Genomic DNA, 15,803 nt, shown 5'->3' on the forward strand with positions numbered 1-15,803 from the left:
TCACTGTAGAATGAAACATCCCATTTTGATGTTTTCCTATCAAGTTAGGCTTTGGTACCAAAATAGCGGGGGTGATTTGAGCACTCACACTGGAATGCTAATCATTTTCTATACCCGAAAATGGAACTCTTTTAGTAAACTATGAGTTGGTTTGAAAACCCATTTTGGGGTCCTACATTAGTTTAAATGTTAGCCTCATCACTTAATATGTCCTTTGAAGTACTATTTTAACCATGATAACTCAGAATCCCTTGTCAGATAATTTTTTTAACCAATACTATACATTAGAACAATCTAAATGTGAGAGTTAAAAGGAATATGTATTTCCAAAAAGACTGACAACCTTTGGCTAATGCTATTTCACCACTTATTATGTAATAATAATTGATAAATCATCACATGTGTCCATGCTCTTCTCAGCCATTTCTAAAAATTTCAAAGGTTCAAATTAGAATGTTCATTGATTTCATTTAGGATGTTAATGGATTATAAAATCAATATTATTCAAAAGATCCTAGAATTGAATTATTCTCTCTGCTTTTATTAATGGGATAGATGACTTTTCAGAAGGATATCTTTAAAAATAATGACACTAACATTTATATGGTGGTTGCTATGTGCCAAGCATAGTTCTGAGTGCTTTATAATTTTTTGATACATACAACAACCCTGGGAGGTAGGTACTATCATTGTCCCCATTTTGCAGTTGTAGAAATGGAGACAAATGGGTTAAGTGACTTGCCCAAAGTCACAAAGCTAATAAGTGTCTGAGGCTGGATTTGAATTCATGTCTTCCTGTCTCTAGACCCAGTGCCCTATTTGCTGTTCCACCTAACTATTCTTAAAAGTATGAACGTTTTAAAAAGAAAGGATTGGTGGATAGAATATCTATCTATCTATCTATCTATCTATCTATCTATCTATCTATCTATCTATCTATCTATCTATCTCTGTCTCTATGTCTCCTGGATCTTCTTGAGGATTGATTGTATATATGTATCTCAGAGATAGTATGGACAGAGGAGGGATTATGTACCCAGGCCTGAGCTGGCTATAGTTGATGAGGGAGAAACACACACTCCTCTCACAATTGCTGTTGATATAATTTATGCCTCTCCTCCATGAAAGGATTGATTGAATAAACCTGTCGGTTCTTCCCTACTAACAGTTTGCCCAGGCAGGGAACCCCTGAGAGCTTGGGTGGATGGTTAACCTCTCTAGGTCCCAATTTGAGGTTGGATTAGATGTTGATAAGGGCTATTGATTGGTTATTGGAAATGTTGTTATATGACTGTGTATTGATCTCCCCTTCCCAAGGGCTTTGGTATAATAACTACTCAGGAAAGGTAATTGTTGGTAAAACACTATATTGAATCTGTTGATGGGGTAAGGAAAACAAGGTAACAGGATTGAGGATTCAGGAACACTATTGCTAATTGATTGGCTATTAATCAAATTATTCACCAAATCTGGAGATTGCTAGGCTTGTAGAAACTGGAAGCTCTTCACCGTCTCACTAACTCTAATCTGACTTGGCCACAGCCATTGATGATGTTGATAGATGAATCAGTATACTCTCTCAGCTTTAATAACAATGATGTTGATTGATCACTAGCTTTCTCAGTAGGATAATAGGTCACAGGTTTCAGGCCTATCCCTTTCACCCTTTACCTCCCACCTTCCCAAGTCCCTGCTCCAAAATGAACCTGCTTGACTTGTCACTTGGGGGTATTTATAGGGATGGGGCCAACTGCTTTTTGCCCTTGGCTCATGGCACCTGGGAATGTTCCAAGATTCTTAACTGCTAGTCCTGTCATTCAAAGTGTCATCCATCTTGTCCTAGATAATGATTTTAACAAATGTAAGCAGATAAATTGAGTATTACTTGCTAATAGGATATCAGATCCCAAATTAAGCATATTGTAAGATCTCTAGCATGAATTCTTAAACTGGAGTCCCTTGATTCCAAGAAGTGTGTAAACTTAGAAACAAAAAAATTTTCATTTTCAGCAATCTCTTTTCTTTGTAATCCTATAAATTTCATTTCATCATTTTTTTAAAAATAATTTTTCCTTGAGGAGTACATAGGTTTCACCAGACTGGCCAAGGGTTTCATAACCCCAACATATTAAGAACCCCTGGTTTTGAATATAGGTGTCAAACACACTACCCACTGTCTGCAATTCCCCTGACTAGATTAAAATGTATTTGGGAAATAGTTAACAAAATAAATAAAAATGGAACAGAATATAGTGAAATAATATGTAGTTTTTTTTTTAAACCCTTGTACTTCGGTGTATTGTCTCATAGGTGGAAGATTGGTAAGGGTGGGCAATGGGGTTCAAGTGACTTGCCCAGGTCACACAGCTGGGAAGTGGCTGAGGCTGGGTTTGAACCTAGGACCTCCTGTCTCTAGGCTCGACTCTCACTCCACTGAGCTACCCAGCTGCCCCCAATATGTAGTTTTCTTAGTCTATATGCAATCTACAGGGATCCTTATGTATGATTTAGTGGCCTCCATTCTCATTTGAGTTTGATACCACTGGTCTAGAATATTTATAATTGTTGTAGACTATATTGAAAAATGCTTGAACATGCTTTTCAAGTATCCCTCTCATCACTGCCATAATTAAATGAGCTTGACTGGTTCTTTCTTATAAGAAAGTGATAAAGTAGTCTATGGTGATCTCCCTACTTTGTATGGGTGAAATTGAAGCAGAGAAAAATCAGGTGGCAGGCCTAGGGCCACCTAACAAGCTACTGATGTTGTGTGATTAGAAATCCTCTTACTTTTTTGGCAGCCTATTGCCACAGCAGTCAATATTTATTGAATGTCTAATATTAGATCCTATTTTCTTCTCAGTAAAATTCAGATAGGCTATTGGATTCCCAGGGAAGGCATTTTCATAAATAATAATATAACTTCTATTCTTCAAAAAGACATGATTTATTTCTTTGCCAGTATGTTTCCTCTAGAGATATCCACAAATCCACTAAATATTAGTAATTTGTTAGTGGCAATTGCTTCCCTTGTGTTTCTCTTTGGGTTTGTTGATCTTTTGTTTCATAATCCCTTACACATCTGATACTTGCCTACCTTCTACTATGTTTTTCCTACTACTTCAAGTCAGTTATTTAGTAAATAATTATTTATTAGGGACTTATTTATGTGCCAGGCACTGTGCTAAGCACTGCGGTCACAAGAAAGGGCAAAAGACAGTCCCCTTTCCTTGAGGATCTCACAACATAAAAGGGGAAGGTAACAAGCAAAATGATATGCACAAATAAGGTATGTGCAGGAAACAACAGAAGGAAGACACTAGAATTGAAAAGGTCTAAGAAAGACTTCATGTAGAAGTCCTTTGGGTACCAAAATATTATGCCTTTTGTAACTCACCTTTTGGTCATGAGCCTCTAAAATTCCAGCTAGACTTTTCCTTAGATGACAGACATATTTTCCATTTTGGTCTATGATGCCTTTCTGGTTTGATAGGACCTTCTAGAACTTACACCCTGCAGTTATGATAAAAAAAAAAATAAAAGGTCTCCTCAACACTAATAAATTATTTGTTCCAGACATGTGATGAACTGTTTGTTCTTAAGAACTTTTTTCAGAAACACAGGATTAATGTGCTTATTTTCAAAAATTTGTATTTACATTGGTCATAAAAAATATTTCTTATGTTCTGAGAAATTGTAATTATTGAAAACCTCAAAATAGGAAGTAGCATTTGAGCTTGGAAGAATTTTAAATGGTAAAGACAGAAACATGAAGAGAGCATTCAGTGTAGACATTTCTCAAGAATCTTAAAACAAATGATCAAGAAAGAGATAAAAAAGTGAAGAACAGAAAATGTTATCAATAAAACTGAAGTTTACTAAATAAAAATGTTTTAATTATTATATAGTGCCATATTTATAGACCATTTACTGTAAAATAGTTGCTTATTATTGAGTGATTATGGGAGTGATACAGAATATTTAATTTTATAAAGTCTCTTCATTAATTAATCAATCAATAGCATTTAGCAAGTGCCTACTATGTGTTAGATCTTATGCTAAATACCAAATAGTCTTCGAAGTTGCCCCTCACAACTCCATAGAAAAAGTGGCCACCTCCAAGTCACAAGAAAATTTTATCTCAATGAGTCTTGGCATGTATTTACAAAAGTTTCCATCAAGGTTCTCTAAAATTGGTATTATATCAATTTGTCAGTTAAATAAAATTTAGAAATAGAAGGGATCTGAGATATGATTTAGGCCAGAGTTTTAAACAATTTTTTTGTTTCATGTATTTCTTTGACAGTCTACTAAATACTATACAGTCCTCAGGATGCTTTTAAATATATGAAACAAATCTCTAAGATTATGAAAGATATTAGTTATGGTGATTCTATTAATAATATATCAGTTATATTAACTACAATTATTAAAAGCAATACAAAAAAAATTCTCAGACCCCAACTTAAGAATCTCTAACTTTATAGATGAGCAAACTAAGCCAGCACAGATTATAGCATAGTATATGTGGAGCTGGAGGAAATCTCAGAAGCCAAATGGTCCATCCCATTTATTTTCTGGATGTGGAAACTGAGATTGAAAGATGCTAAGTAATTTGTATCAATCAGGTTCTGACCCCAAGTTTTCTGACTCCAAATTATTTTTTAACTGTACCAAATAATTTGCTTAAAGTCACACAGGTTTTAAATAGCAGAACTAGATTTTGCTCAAGTTATCATCCCCTTCCATAAGACTGTACCCCCATTTTGCTGATGGTCTTATTGTTTATAGTATAAACAGGAAACATGGGGCAAGAAATTAATATATATTTTTAATCCTTGTACTTCGGTGTATTGTCTCATAGGTGGAAGATTGGTAAGGGTGGGCAATGGGGGTCAAGTGACTTGCCCAGGGTCACACAGCTGGGAAGTGGCTGAGGCCGGGTTTGAACCTAGGACCTCCTGTCTCTAGGCCTGACTCTCACTCCACTGAGCTACCCAGCTGCCCCAAGAAATTAATATTTTTGAACAATAAAGCATGACTTTGGCACAGTGATATAATTCATTTAGAATTGATGCTAAGAGAAGGAATAGAATTCAGTTGAGTCTGTAGTGGAAACTTAAAAAATTTTCTATTTAAAAGATTATATGAAATATGTGGTTTTCTATTAATATAAAATCTTTCTCTTTTACAGGACAAACGAAACCTGATGGCTCGGGTAAGAGCTGATATTTTTGGATTCTTTTATTATTTGTTGTACCTATTTGTGGAAAATTATATGTTTACTGTTCACATATATTTCTTTTTAATTTTTTATATTCTGGATTGCATGTAGATACAATTTTAATAATTATTTTCTGACATTTTGTGGACCATGTTCTTTCCCTCACTTCCACCCTTCCCTATTCTACCCAAATGGCAGGCAATATGACATAGGTTTTACATGTGTAATCATGCAATAAATATTTCCTTATTTATCATGTTGTGAAAGAATATACATATTGCTTATAGAGAAGAATTCATGGAGGAAATAAAGTGATTTGTTTGCTTTGATCTGCATTCAGACTCTTTCACTTCCTTCTCTGGCAGATAGTTGTTTTGTTTTTTTGTCATGATTCCCTTGGAGTCATGCATATTCCTAAGATTACTGAGCCAGATGTTCTCAAAATGACAATTTTCACCACTAGGAAGGTTTTTGACTCAATGTTATTATAAAATTGATGATAGAAAGTACAAAGGGTATTAACTAAACTGACTTTTACACTACAAAATGAATGTATATAATTGCTGTTGAAATATATGGATGGATCGAAACCTCCTTTTAAAAGCTTTTTGAATCACTCCATCTATATATGCGAGTTAATTTGGGCACAAAACCTTATTCTACAATAATGAACCTGTCTAATTTTGATATCTTTTTACTATTTTCTAAAATGATGGGATAGTTAGAGCAATTTATTGAATCTTATTCATCTAGTTTGTGAGCTAGCATCTGAGAATCAATCTTATAATTCCAAAAATCTACTGACTATTTTGGTAACAGTTAATAAATTATAATCAATGAAATTGAGATGAGATATGTAATTTTTAAAGGAAGATGATAAAATCCAAATGAATGTAGCAAAGAAAGGAAAGAAGGTTAAATATATTTGAACTCTCAAAAAAAAATATATATATATAGGGGCAGCTGGGTGGCTCAGTGGATTGAAAGTCAGGCCTGGAGACAGGAGGTTCTAGGTTCATTTGACTTCAGATACTTCCTACCTATGTGACCCTGGGCAAGTCACTTAACCCCCATTGCCTAGCCCTTACTGCTCTTCTGCCTTAGAACCAATAACCAGTATTGATTGTAAGATGGAAAGTGAAGATTAAAAAAAAAAAAGCAATTGCAACTTGCTTAGTGACCAGCAAAACCAGGCCTTTCAATAAAGCAACTGAGCTGGTTACATGTAGATCCAAATTTACCATACCTATGTGAAATTTTAAACTAGCATCCTCTTTTTAAAAAAAAATTCTGGCTCAAATGGCAGGCATGAATACATAATAGATTTCAGAGCCTACTTCAAATTGATAAAGAACATAATTGGACATTTGTTCCCAGGAATAAGGGAGAAAGTTTGTTTTCAAAACAATTTGATTAGATGTCATTTTTTCTCCAAATTTCAGTGATCAGAAATTCCCAGTGGCAAAGGCCTGACTTGTTAAGGGTATATAAAAGTGTCCTATCTTGGTTGCTTCTAAAGGGAAATAGTAGTCAATGTATATAAGTGAGATTTCATATATAAGCTTTTGTGAACTAAAGTATTTTTTATACTCTTTATTTCTATTTTCCTGAGTTTTATTTTTAGATTCGTCTCTCCCCTTCCTTAATACATGTCTCTACTCCATTTGATCTCATTTGTCTCCAAGTTCTTTAAATCCTTTTGTCATTTCTCTCTCACTCTTCTAGTCACTTCCATAATAATTTTCAACCTTTCATTTTTCTCATAAACAATATGAATGAGGTACCAAACTGAATGAAGTAAAGCAGCTTTAGGGAATCCTGCAACTATTCCCCATATTCATTGTTCTAATGACTGTGGCAAAGGTGGATGAAATAATTGCCTAGGTTTTTATTGAATCTTATTCATCTAGTATGTGAGCTAGCATCTGAGAATCAATTTTATAATTCCAAAAATCTACTGACTACTAGGTTATTAGGTGGTACAGTGAGTAAAGTACCAGGCCTGGAGACAGTTTGACTTATTTTCCTGAGTTCAACTCTGGCCACAGATGATTTAGCTCTGTGACCCTGGCCAAGTCATTCAACCCAGTTTGCCTCAGTTTCCTCATCTGTCAAATGAATTAGAGAAGGAAATTGCAAACTACTCCATGAAGGATCATGAAGAGTCAGACATGAATGAAAAAAACCAACTGAATGATAACATCTGAAAATTGAACACAATCATTAAGATCTGAGCTCTTACACAGTAAGCTCATTTAAAGTATCTTTGGTACAATTCCAGTAACAAACACAGCAACAGGGATCATTTCTGTTATTCTTTTCCCACATAATTTTGCACTTGCAAATAAGGTAAGTCTTAAAATCTGCTCTTTCCTTGTAGCTTAGAGGTCATTATTACAAATTAAAAGAAATGTTGTTTTTCACATGTAGTACACTAATGAATCTCATATTGAGAGATAGTAAAGAAAGAAAATTTAAGATAATTATAACTAGTTGAAACAAATTTGAGAGTGAGAAATTCATGTTAACTAAGAGAAGTAAAAGGATATTCTTGGTATTTTGTGGTTTATTGTATGGACACCAATTCTGATAAAAAAAATACATCCTTTGAGTCAGCTGTAAAAGAGAGAAAACTTGACCTTTTGAAGCATTTTAAAAATGTAAATGATTAGTTGTTTGAATTCAAGGACTCTTAAAAATGAGTTTTTGTTTATTTGAATGCAACCTGTCCTTTGCAGTCTCTTTATGTAAGTTGGAATACCTCTGTTCTTTTCTCCAAGCCTTCCTATCTCTCTTCCCTTATTCTCTACTAACTGCAATCTTCCACCACTGAAAACTATTCTCTTGTCTCCACCAACTCTTATTTTTTTAACTGAATATTTATTTTGGTGGATCATTTATTATCTATTTATTTTGGATAGATCATAATGGTTATAGATATATCTGGTGGGAGGTCATATATTACTTTCCATTTTGCTCATAAGCTATCACTTAGCCTTAGACAAGAAAATAATCAAAAGTTGGGATTTTGCTGAGTTCCCATGTTAAGATGTCTGTCATATATAAATTTTTTTTGCTTTCTTCTGCCTATCATTATATAGCAGGACCAAATGAAAGTGAAAAGCCCTATACTCCATTTCCAACTGGCCCACCACCTACTCACTCCACTGCATCCTTACCCGCAAGCATCTCTGAAAGAGAAACTGGTGCCACAGTGACCATTCCTCCACTTAACCCACATATAACTCCAGGTGGTATATCCTTAGATTCTGGTAATAATGTCAGAGCTTTTGCTACTGACAAGACACATTAGCTTTTGAAAGAATGTAATTTATTAAAAATTGTATTAGGGGTAACACTTAACCTTGTATATTTAAATTTTAATTTTGAAAGAGAATTTCTTTAGGTGAATTCTAGGAGTTACATATAATTAGGAGAATGACACATTTCTTAAAATTACATAATCCCGGGAATTAGCATATGCCTAAAGGTGAGTCAAAAAGAGAAAAAGCTGACTTTGACAGTTCTTGTCAAAGTTTGGAAGGAACGAAAGACATGTCCAGTTTTTTTCCAATTTCCCTTTTCTCTCCCTTTACTTCTATTTACAAGGACCATTTGTGTCCTCCCCATGTAGCTAATATTCTCATACTGTCCTCCGACTGTTTAAGATTTCATATTTTAGCACTTAAAATAGAGAACTTCAGTTGAAGGGATCTGAATTAACTAGTGTGGTGGAAAGACAGACTCTTACATGAACTGGAGGTCTGTGTTGGGTTCTAAATCTGGGACAGAACATATTAGGCCAGGACTGGCAATAAAAAGGCAGAATTCCTTCACTGAAGTAGACAAATTGAACTATCATGGGCAATTTGTTTATGGGAACTCATATTCATACCATCATGGTTGACTTTTATAGTACTGAAGAGAAGTGAGATGCTTTTCCTGTGGAATATATGCTTAATATTCCTTATCCCTAAAATGAATAGTTTGTACTCAGTGACCTCTGTAGTTCCTTCTAACTCTAAATAGTGTGACTATGTGAATCATAGTAATATGACCAAACTTATACACTTTCCTGGCTCCACTTGAGCCTCCCATTGACTAGCCAAATTAAGCTGACGGGCATAACCTTCAACTAATTTGTTTTCAATTCCTGGCTCAAATAAGGAAGGAAACCTGTTTCTTGAGGATTCATAGAGCACTTTGGGCTCTAGGAAAGGATCTAAAGGATTAAATATTTTAATAATAACTATGAAATATTTCCATGAACTTATCCTTTCCTACCATGCGCAGTGGCCAGGCTCATTTTATTGCAGAAAACAACATATCTGGGATCTTGATTTTTCATGAAGGGTTCCTTTAGGTCAGTAAATTTCTATGCAACCTCAGCACTGGGAAGGATGTTCCATATTGGTCTTAGAGGGAACAGACCAACAAAAGATTGCATTAAGAGAGGAGATTTTGTTTCTCTTACACCATGTATCTTCTGAATCAGATGTAGAGAGAGTATTACATCTTTAGAGAAAATAAAGCACCCTGCCTGGATCAATGGCAGATAACTGCTTCTTCTTTATTCCTCTTCTCTGATGTCTTTTCCAAGGATTTGATTGGAGAGCCAAAAATGGACTCTTTTCTAAGGCATCAAATTTCGAGGTTATCAGTAACAGAGAACATTTCAACAGGATGTAAAAAGAGAAAAGCAGAGGATTTTAAAAAATCTACCTGAACAGAGTTACCTGTGTTCTTAGTTTGGCAGACTGAGGATATTTTCATAGCACAGGAGGAACCCATGGAGAATTCTACTTTATAATTTCTTAGCATTTGAGTAATTGGCCCAAGTCAGAGGGAAACTAATGGAACAATTTCACTTTCTTACCTCAGGTGCATCACCAACCAAGAGCACTCACCTTACCATGCACGCAGTCTCTCAAGCTCCCTCTGATGGATCTGTCAATCAAACACTCAGCAGCAGTCCTGCTGTCCTTACCACACTCATCGCTGATAGAGCGAATAAATCAACAGGTTTGCCCAGTTCCTTTGCATGTGGCAAACCACACCCACATTGACCTACCATTTGCTCAGAATTTACTAAGACACTTAGATTTTTAATACTTTGTTAGTTTTAATCTTACTTTTAGGATTATGACAATCAAGCAAAGGTTCAAATACTATATCAACCATTCTTAAAATTGAGGTTCTTGAGAATCTATTAAGGATGAATAGGCATCTTTGTACCTATTGTGAAAGATAATCCTACAATGATGAATACTGGGTCTTTCTTCATATTTTAAGATGTCATCATAGATGAAATGATCCCATATTGCTCTTAATGAAGATCAATGTATTCTTAGTCCATTCGCCCAGCACTCATAATCTAATCCTTTTCCCCATGGATCTCATCCCTACTCTAACTAAGAACAATATAAAAACAATATATTTGCTGATTGCTTAATAAGATTAGAGGGCATATCTCTGTTGTGATATGTATGGCTATAGAGGAAAAGGTTCTGGATTTGGAGGACTTGGATTCAAAATGTGCCTCTGATTTCTACTCCTTATTTCACATTAGGCAAGGTCATTTAACATGTCTGGAACTCATGTTTGTCATATGAAAAAAAGAAGCATTTTGGACTCTATGACCTCTGAAGAATTTTCTAGTTCTAGGTCTATGAATCCATGGGGCTTTAGATTTCCTGAGTCATAACTAGGTCAAGGTTACTGGAGCTTTCTTCAGGGCATAAAAATTTAGAGGGCACTGACTTGCAAGCAGTTGGATGAGCTCACTAGCCAATTATCAAGAATAGTTCAACTAAATTCAAGAGATAGGAAGCTATACTTCAGAGGAGCTTCTTTCCATCCCTACCCAACACAGTCTTCAAAATAGCAACCTCCTCAGTAGTGATCTTGTGGTATCTCAGATGATTTCTCCTCACATAGGATTTTGTGACTTTCTTCCTGCAACTTAATTTGGCTTTAAAAGCTGATTTGGAGGGACTTTAAAAGCTGATTTGGAGGCATACCCTGGATTGTGTTTTTGAGTACTTGCCTAATGTGCCAGAACTATCCATGAGGGTTCAATTTTTTTCATTTATTCTCAATATTTAGAGCAAGTGAGGCTTGAAGTCAGTGTTTCACATATGCTCTAAGGTCTAGAAATGAGAGAATAAATGGAAAAGTAATTTTGCTGCTCTGAGGTTCTTTGCAGATGACATTATAATGTTAGCTTTGAATTTCAAATATTTTCTTTTGTGTGAACAAAAGTTTCAATTCCTTCTTTACTTGTAGATCATATACCAGAAATACTTACAACCACCTCCTTACCTGCAGACTCAAGCTCTGCATCAGTAACAGTTCTCAGTCCAGCACGCAACAGCTCTGCTGTCCTTCCTACACTCACTACTGCCATCACCATCCCTGATAATACTTCAGGTTTGATTCTTCTTCTCACAACTAAACCTCCATATAATAAGATGGATCTTGGTAACTCTAGAAATAAGTCTTTGGCTCACAGAGGAAATACCTTGTCATATTGAATTGAAGCTTGAGACTATATTAGCACTAAAAGAAATTTCCTTCTCAGTTAGTTGCTCATTGAGCATTCTTCTTGGTGTTGTATGTTCATTATGAAAATCTGATTTTAATTCAACAAATAATTATTGTGCCATAGAAGCTAAGGATATTGTGTTCTAAACGCTAACCAAAATGTGCATCTTAACAATAAATCATTGGAAGCAATTTCTATTTTTGCTTGGATTCAGCCAACTTTTTAGAGGAAGTATCACAAAGAGTTGGCCTTGGAATCAGGAAACTCTTGGTTTAAATCCTGCATTTGTCAATGAATAACTATATGGTCCTTTACAAATCACTTAACTTGCATGTTTTTCAGGGAAGTTCTTAGGATTTTTCTACTTCATAAATTGATTGTCAACTGTATTGATATATGTATATATATCATACACATATAATAAACTGAGTCCTTGAATTTGTGAGAATCTCTATGTTTATTTTAATTTCAAGAGTAAGTCAGCTACATTTGATATGAAAAAAATTTTTTAATGGACAATGTTTCAGATTTTAAAAACAATCTACTTTTTAAAAACATAGTAAGAGACTTTTCCCTTTCCGTTTTTAAATAACAAGCTCATTGGTTAATGGTCAATTTTTTTCCATTGCTTTCATTGCAGATATTTCTGATTCTACAGTTGCTCCAACAGCCATAGCCACAGCAAGCAAATCCTCAAGCACTATCCCTGTCACGGGTACTCCAACAATAGGTGACAAACTAACACCCAATCATTGCAATCATAACACCTTCTGCATGGAAATCTGCTCATGGAAGAGTCCTAAATTTGTTCAACTTAGTCTTTTTTATTTTTCTGAACATAACTGACAATTTTTTCTTCAGGTGCTGGGGAACAACAATAATGAAAATATTAGGATTTTGGAGGTCCTACAGCCAAATTGTCTAAGCCAGTTATTTTCTATCTTTTCCAGTGGTACAATTTACATTTTTATGATGAAAAAATGGCTCATGTAAACCTTACAATTAGTTCAGTGGAATGGCTAACTGAGCCCAAAGTTGTCTTTGTTTTCTAAAGTGGAAGCAGATGCTAACAAGGAAAAAGATCATTGTGTAAACTAGAGTAGTCATGATCAAATATCTATGGAAATATCACTGGTACCTTTGTAACTTCAGGAAGGCAGATATCTGGAAGCAAAAGTAACCTTCAGGGACTGATCATCAGAGAATTTCACTATGATGCTACCTTCCCCATCTCCTTTAAATTCCAATATTCTGAATTTCAACAAGGAATATTTATAGAAATGTCAGAGACCTCAACATCCTTCTAAATGTTACATTATCTTGCAGGAGTCACTTTTGCAAAAACTTCTGAAGTAATATTTTCTGAGTTCTTTGGAAAATTATTAATTTATCTCAGTTCTATTCTATTCAAGGAAGTTAGAACCAATCAGCTCCTGTCAGTTAATTACTCTTTCTTTCCACTGAAAAACATATAGTTTCTTGAAATCCTTAATTCCCCTCTACATGGACAAGGTGGATCCCCAGAGGCTGGCTGCATATTCCCTCAGAGATATAGAGATTGGGAATATCTGCTATTTATTTGCTCATGAGACCCTGACAGTTATTCTACCACTCTTGATTATTTGCTTATATCAATTAGCAGCCAGCCTTAATGAACTTAGAGAAGGGCATTAGACTAAGGCAGCATAATAACACAAAACATACTCTACAACCAGTACATATAAAGTCCAGGGGAAAGTGAGTTTAAGCTTAGAAAGATCATGTAGCAAATATGTACATCACAGCTTCTGGTTGCTACAAACCTATCCTTTTGTGGGGTACTTAGGAAGTTCCTCTTAGGCATGGTACAGCTTTTATATGGGGCATATTGTAGTTCAATGAATCTTCTTTATTTCATTATTTCTACTCTGTTCTTTGCTCCCAATGTAGATACAGCCACCAGCCACTTCTGTCTCAAGAACATTGCTAGTGAAAAGCCCAAATCCTATAAGAGGCCTAGATTAAGAATTAGTTAGTTATTCTCTCTTTTATAAGGGTTCCTTCTCAAGGATTAGACTAGAATGCTTTCCAAAAGTTCACTATTTGCTTTAAAACCCTTAGGTTCTGAATTAGGTGGTTGTTTAATACAAATCCCCAAGAGTATGACAAAATTCCTTACACAATCAGAACAGACTTCCTGTCAATATCCTCAATATCTCTCTAGTTCATTCAGTGCCTTTTTTTACTTGTGAAGTTACTGATTTGACTGATTTATAGTAATGTTTTCTCATCTGGCTGAGGTATCAGAGCATCATGTCTTATCATTTATTTCATGTAGGTTGGCATAGACCAACCTCAACTCTTATGCCATATAGGTAACAATATTACACATAAAGTCTTTCTGTTCCTGAGAATTTTGACATTTGTTTAAATCTGATAGGAACTTTATGTCACTTTAACTTTGAGGGGGAATGCATGAAATATATGTATATTTCATATATATATTTAGCTCTGCAACTCTGAGTAGGTACTTCTATTGATCCATCATTTATATTTGCTGAAAAAAGTAAGTAAAAAGTTTAGGAAAACCAAATCATTGCCAATTATTATGTTAATTATAGAAAGAGCATTGGACTTGAGAACAGGAGAATTGGATTTGAGTCCTGGCTCTAACATTTATCAGCTATGTGAATCTCATTTACCATTTTTCCTGCCTAGACATCACTATTCTAATGTACAGGTGAGGGGGTTGAATTAGATCAGAGAATTATATGATAAACTGAAAGGAAATTAGAAATCATTGCTATAAACCCCATCCTTATAGCGATGAAACCCAGAGGATGTGAGTGGTACAAGATCATAAGGTGGTAAGTGGCAGAGCCAGGATCCCAACTCAGGTTTTCTAATTTCAGTCTTATGCTTCCTAAGGTCCCTTTTATCCTTGATAGTCTATGATTCTATGCCCATTGGTCATCATTTATTGTAATTTTTACTAAATGGAGGGAATGAACATGAGACCTAAAAACAGGAGATAGCAATTCTATTATGGCTTTAGAGAAATCAGTATTATGATTTATTTCCTTTTTTCCCCCCCTCCTCTAGCACCTACTTCAAGACGTGCTCAATGTGGTAAGTTTGATAAAGGGAAAATCTTGCCTTTGACATGTATCATGACTAATCTTTATCCCTGTTTCAGAGGAAGAGTTTTCCTTGACTAAACCCTCTAGCTATGCTCTCAACCCTGTCCTAGGCTAATTGCTCTGGGATTTTCTCAGTTTTTTAATTTCATCTCTCTCAGATTTTATGATCTCTCCCTTTCCACCAACTCCTTTTCTTCTTTTACATATTTTGATCTCACCTATCATATTAAAAAAAAAACCCAAAAACATGTTCTTTAACCTTCTTCATATAAGAAATAGTTATTCTTCACCACCATTTCTCGCAATAATTACTTATCATGATGTTACTAATATTTTTACCTAATTCTGCTTCATTAAAATACATACTTAATCAAATGAAAATTCTTCCCCTTTTCTTGACCTGCTTTCTGACCAAACATTCACAACTTCTCTTGCCTTAACTTTTTTCTTTAAAATTCTTCCCAGTTTTATCATTTATTTTTTTGCTGCATCACATTAGGTATACTATATAGGTATCCTTTTTCTCTTTCCAGTAATCCATTACTTATAACCAGGATAAAAGAAAAAAAAAGAAAAAACAGGCAACAAAACCAGTCAATATTTTATTTATATTTATAGATACAATATATATCTAAATATATTTTTATATTTATATGTATTTATATTTATAGATACAATAATTGTATCTGACAGCATAAACATTTTCCACCTTCAATCCCACCTCTGTAATGAAGGGAGGGAGGTGTGTTCTTTAATTCTTCCCTGGAGCCAAACTTGGACTTTATAATTACAATTCTTTCCTTCCTGCCTCCCTCCCTCCCTCCTTTCCTTCCCTCCTTCCTTCCTTCCTTCCTTCCTTCCCTCCTTCCTTCCTTCCTTCCTTCCCTCCTTCCTTCCTTCCTTCCTTCCTTCCTTC

General features: G+C 34.9%; 1 protein-coding gene across 1 annotated transcript in view; it reads left to right on the plus strand.

The window, feature by feature from the left end:
• The window catches only part of PTPRC (protein tyrosine phosphatase receptor type C), a 140,804-nt gene that overhangs the window by 70,187 nt on the left and 54,814 nt on the right, over positions 1-15,803 (plus strand). Inside the window, exons 2-7 of the mRNA XM_044674914.1 lie at positions 5,195-5,218; positions 8,326-8,475; positions 10,106-10,246; positions 11,510-11,653; positions 12,409-12,498; positions 14,850-14,876. Coding sequence (XP_044530849.1) covers positions 5,195-5,218; positions 8,326-8,475; positions 10,106-10,246; positions 11,510-11,653; positions 12,409-12,498; positions 14,850-14,876 — 576 coding nt within the window. The remainder of the gene's footprint in view (positions 1-5,194; positions 5,219-8,325; positions 8,476-10,105; positions 10,247-11,509; positions 11,654-12,408; positions 12,499-14,849; positions 14,877-15,803) is intronic.

The sequence above is a fragment of the Gracilinanus agilis genome, chromosome 4, assembly GCF_016433145.1.
Source record: "Gracilinanus agilis isolate LMUSP501 chromosome 4, AgileGrace, whole genome shotgun sequence".
NCBI classification, from domain to species: Eukaryota; Metazoa; Chordata; class Mammalia; order Didelphimorphia; family Didelphidae; genus Gracilinanus; species Gracilinanus agilis.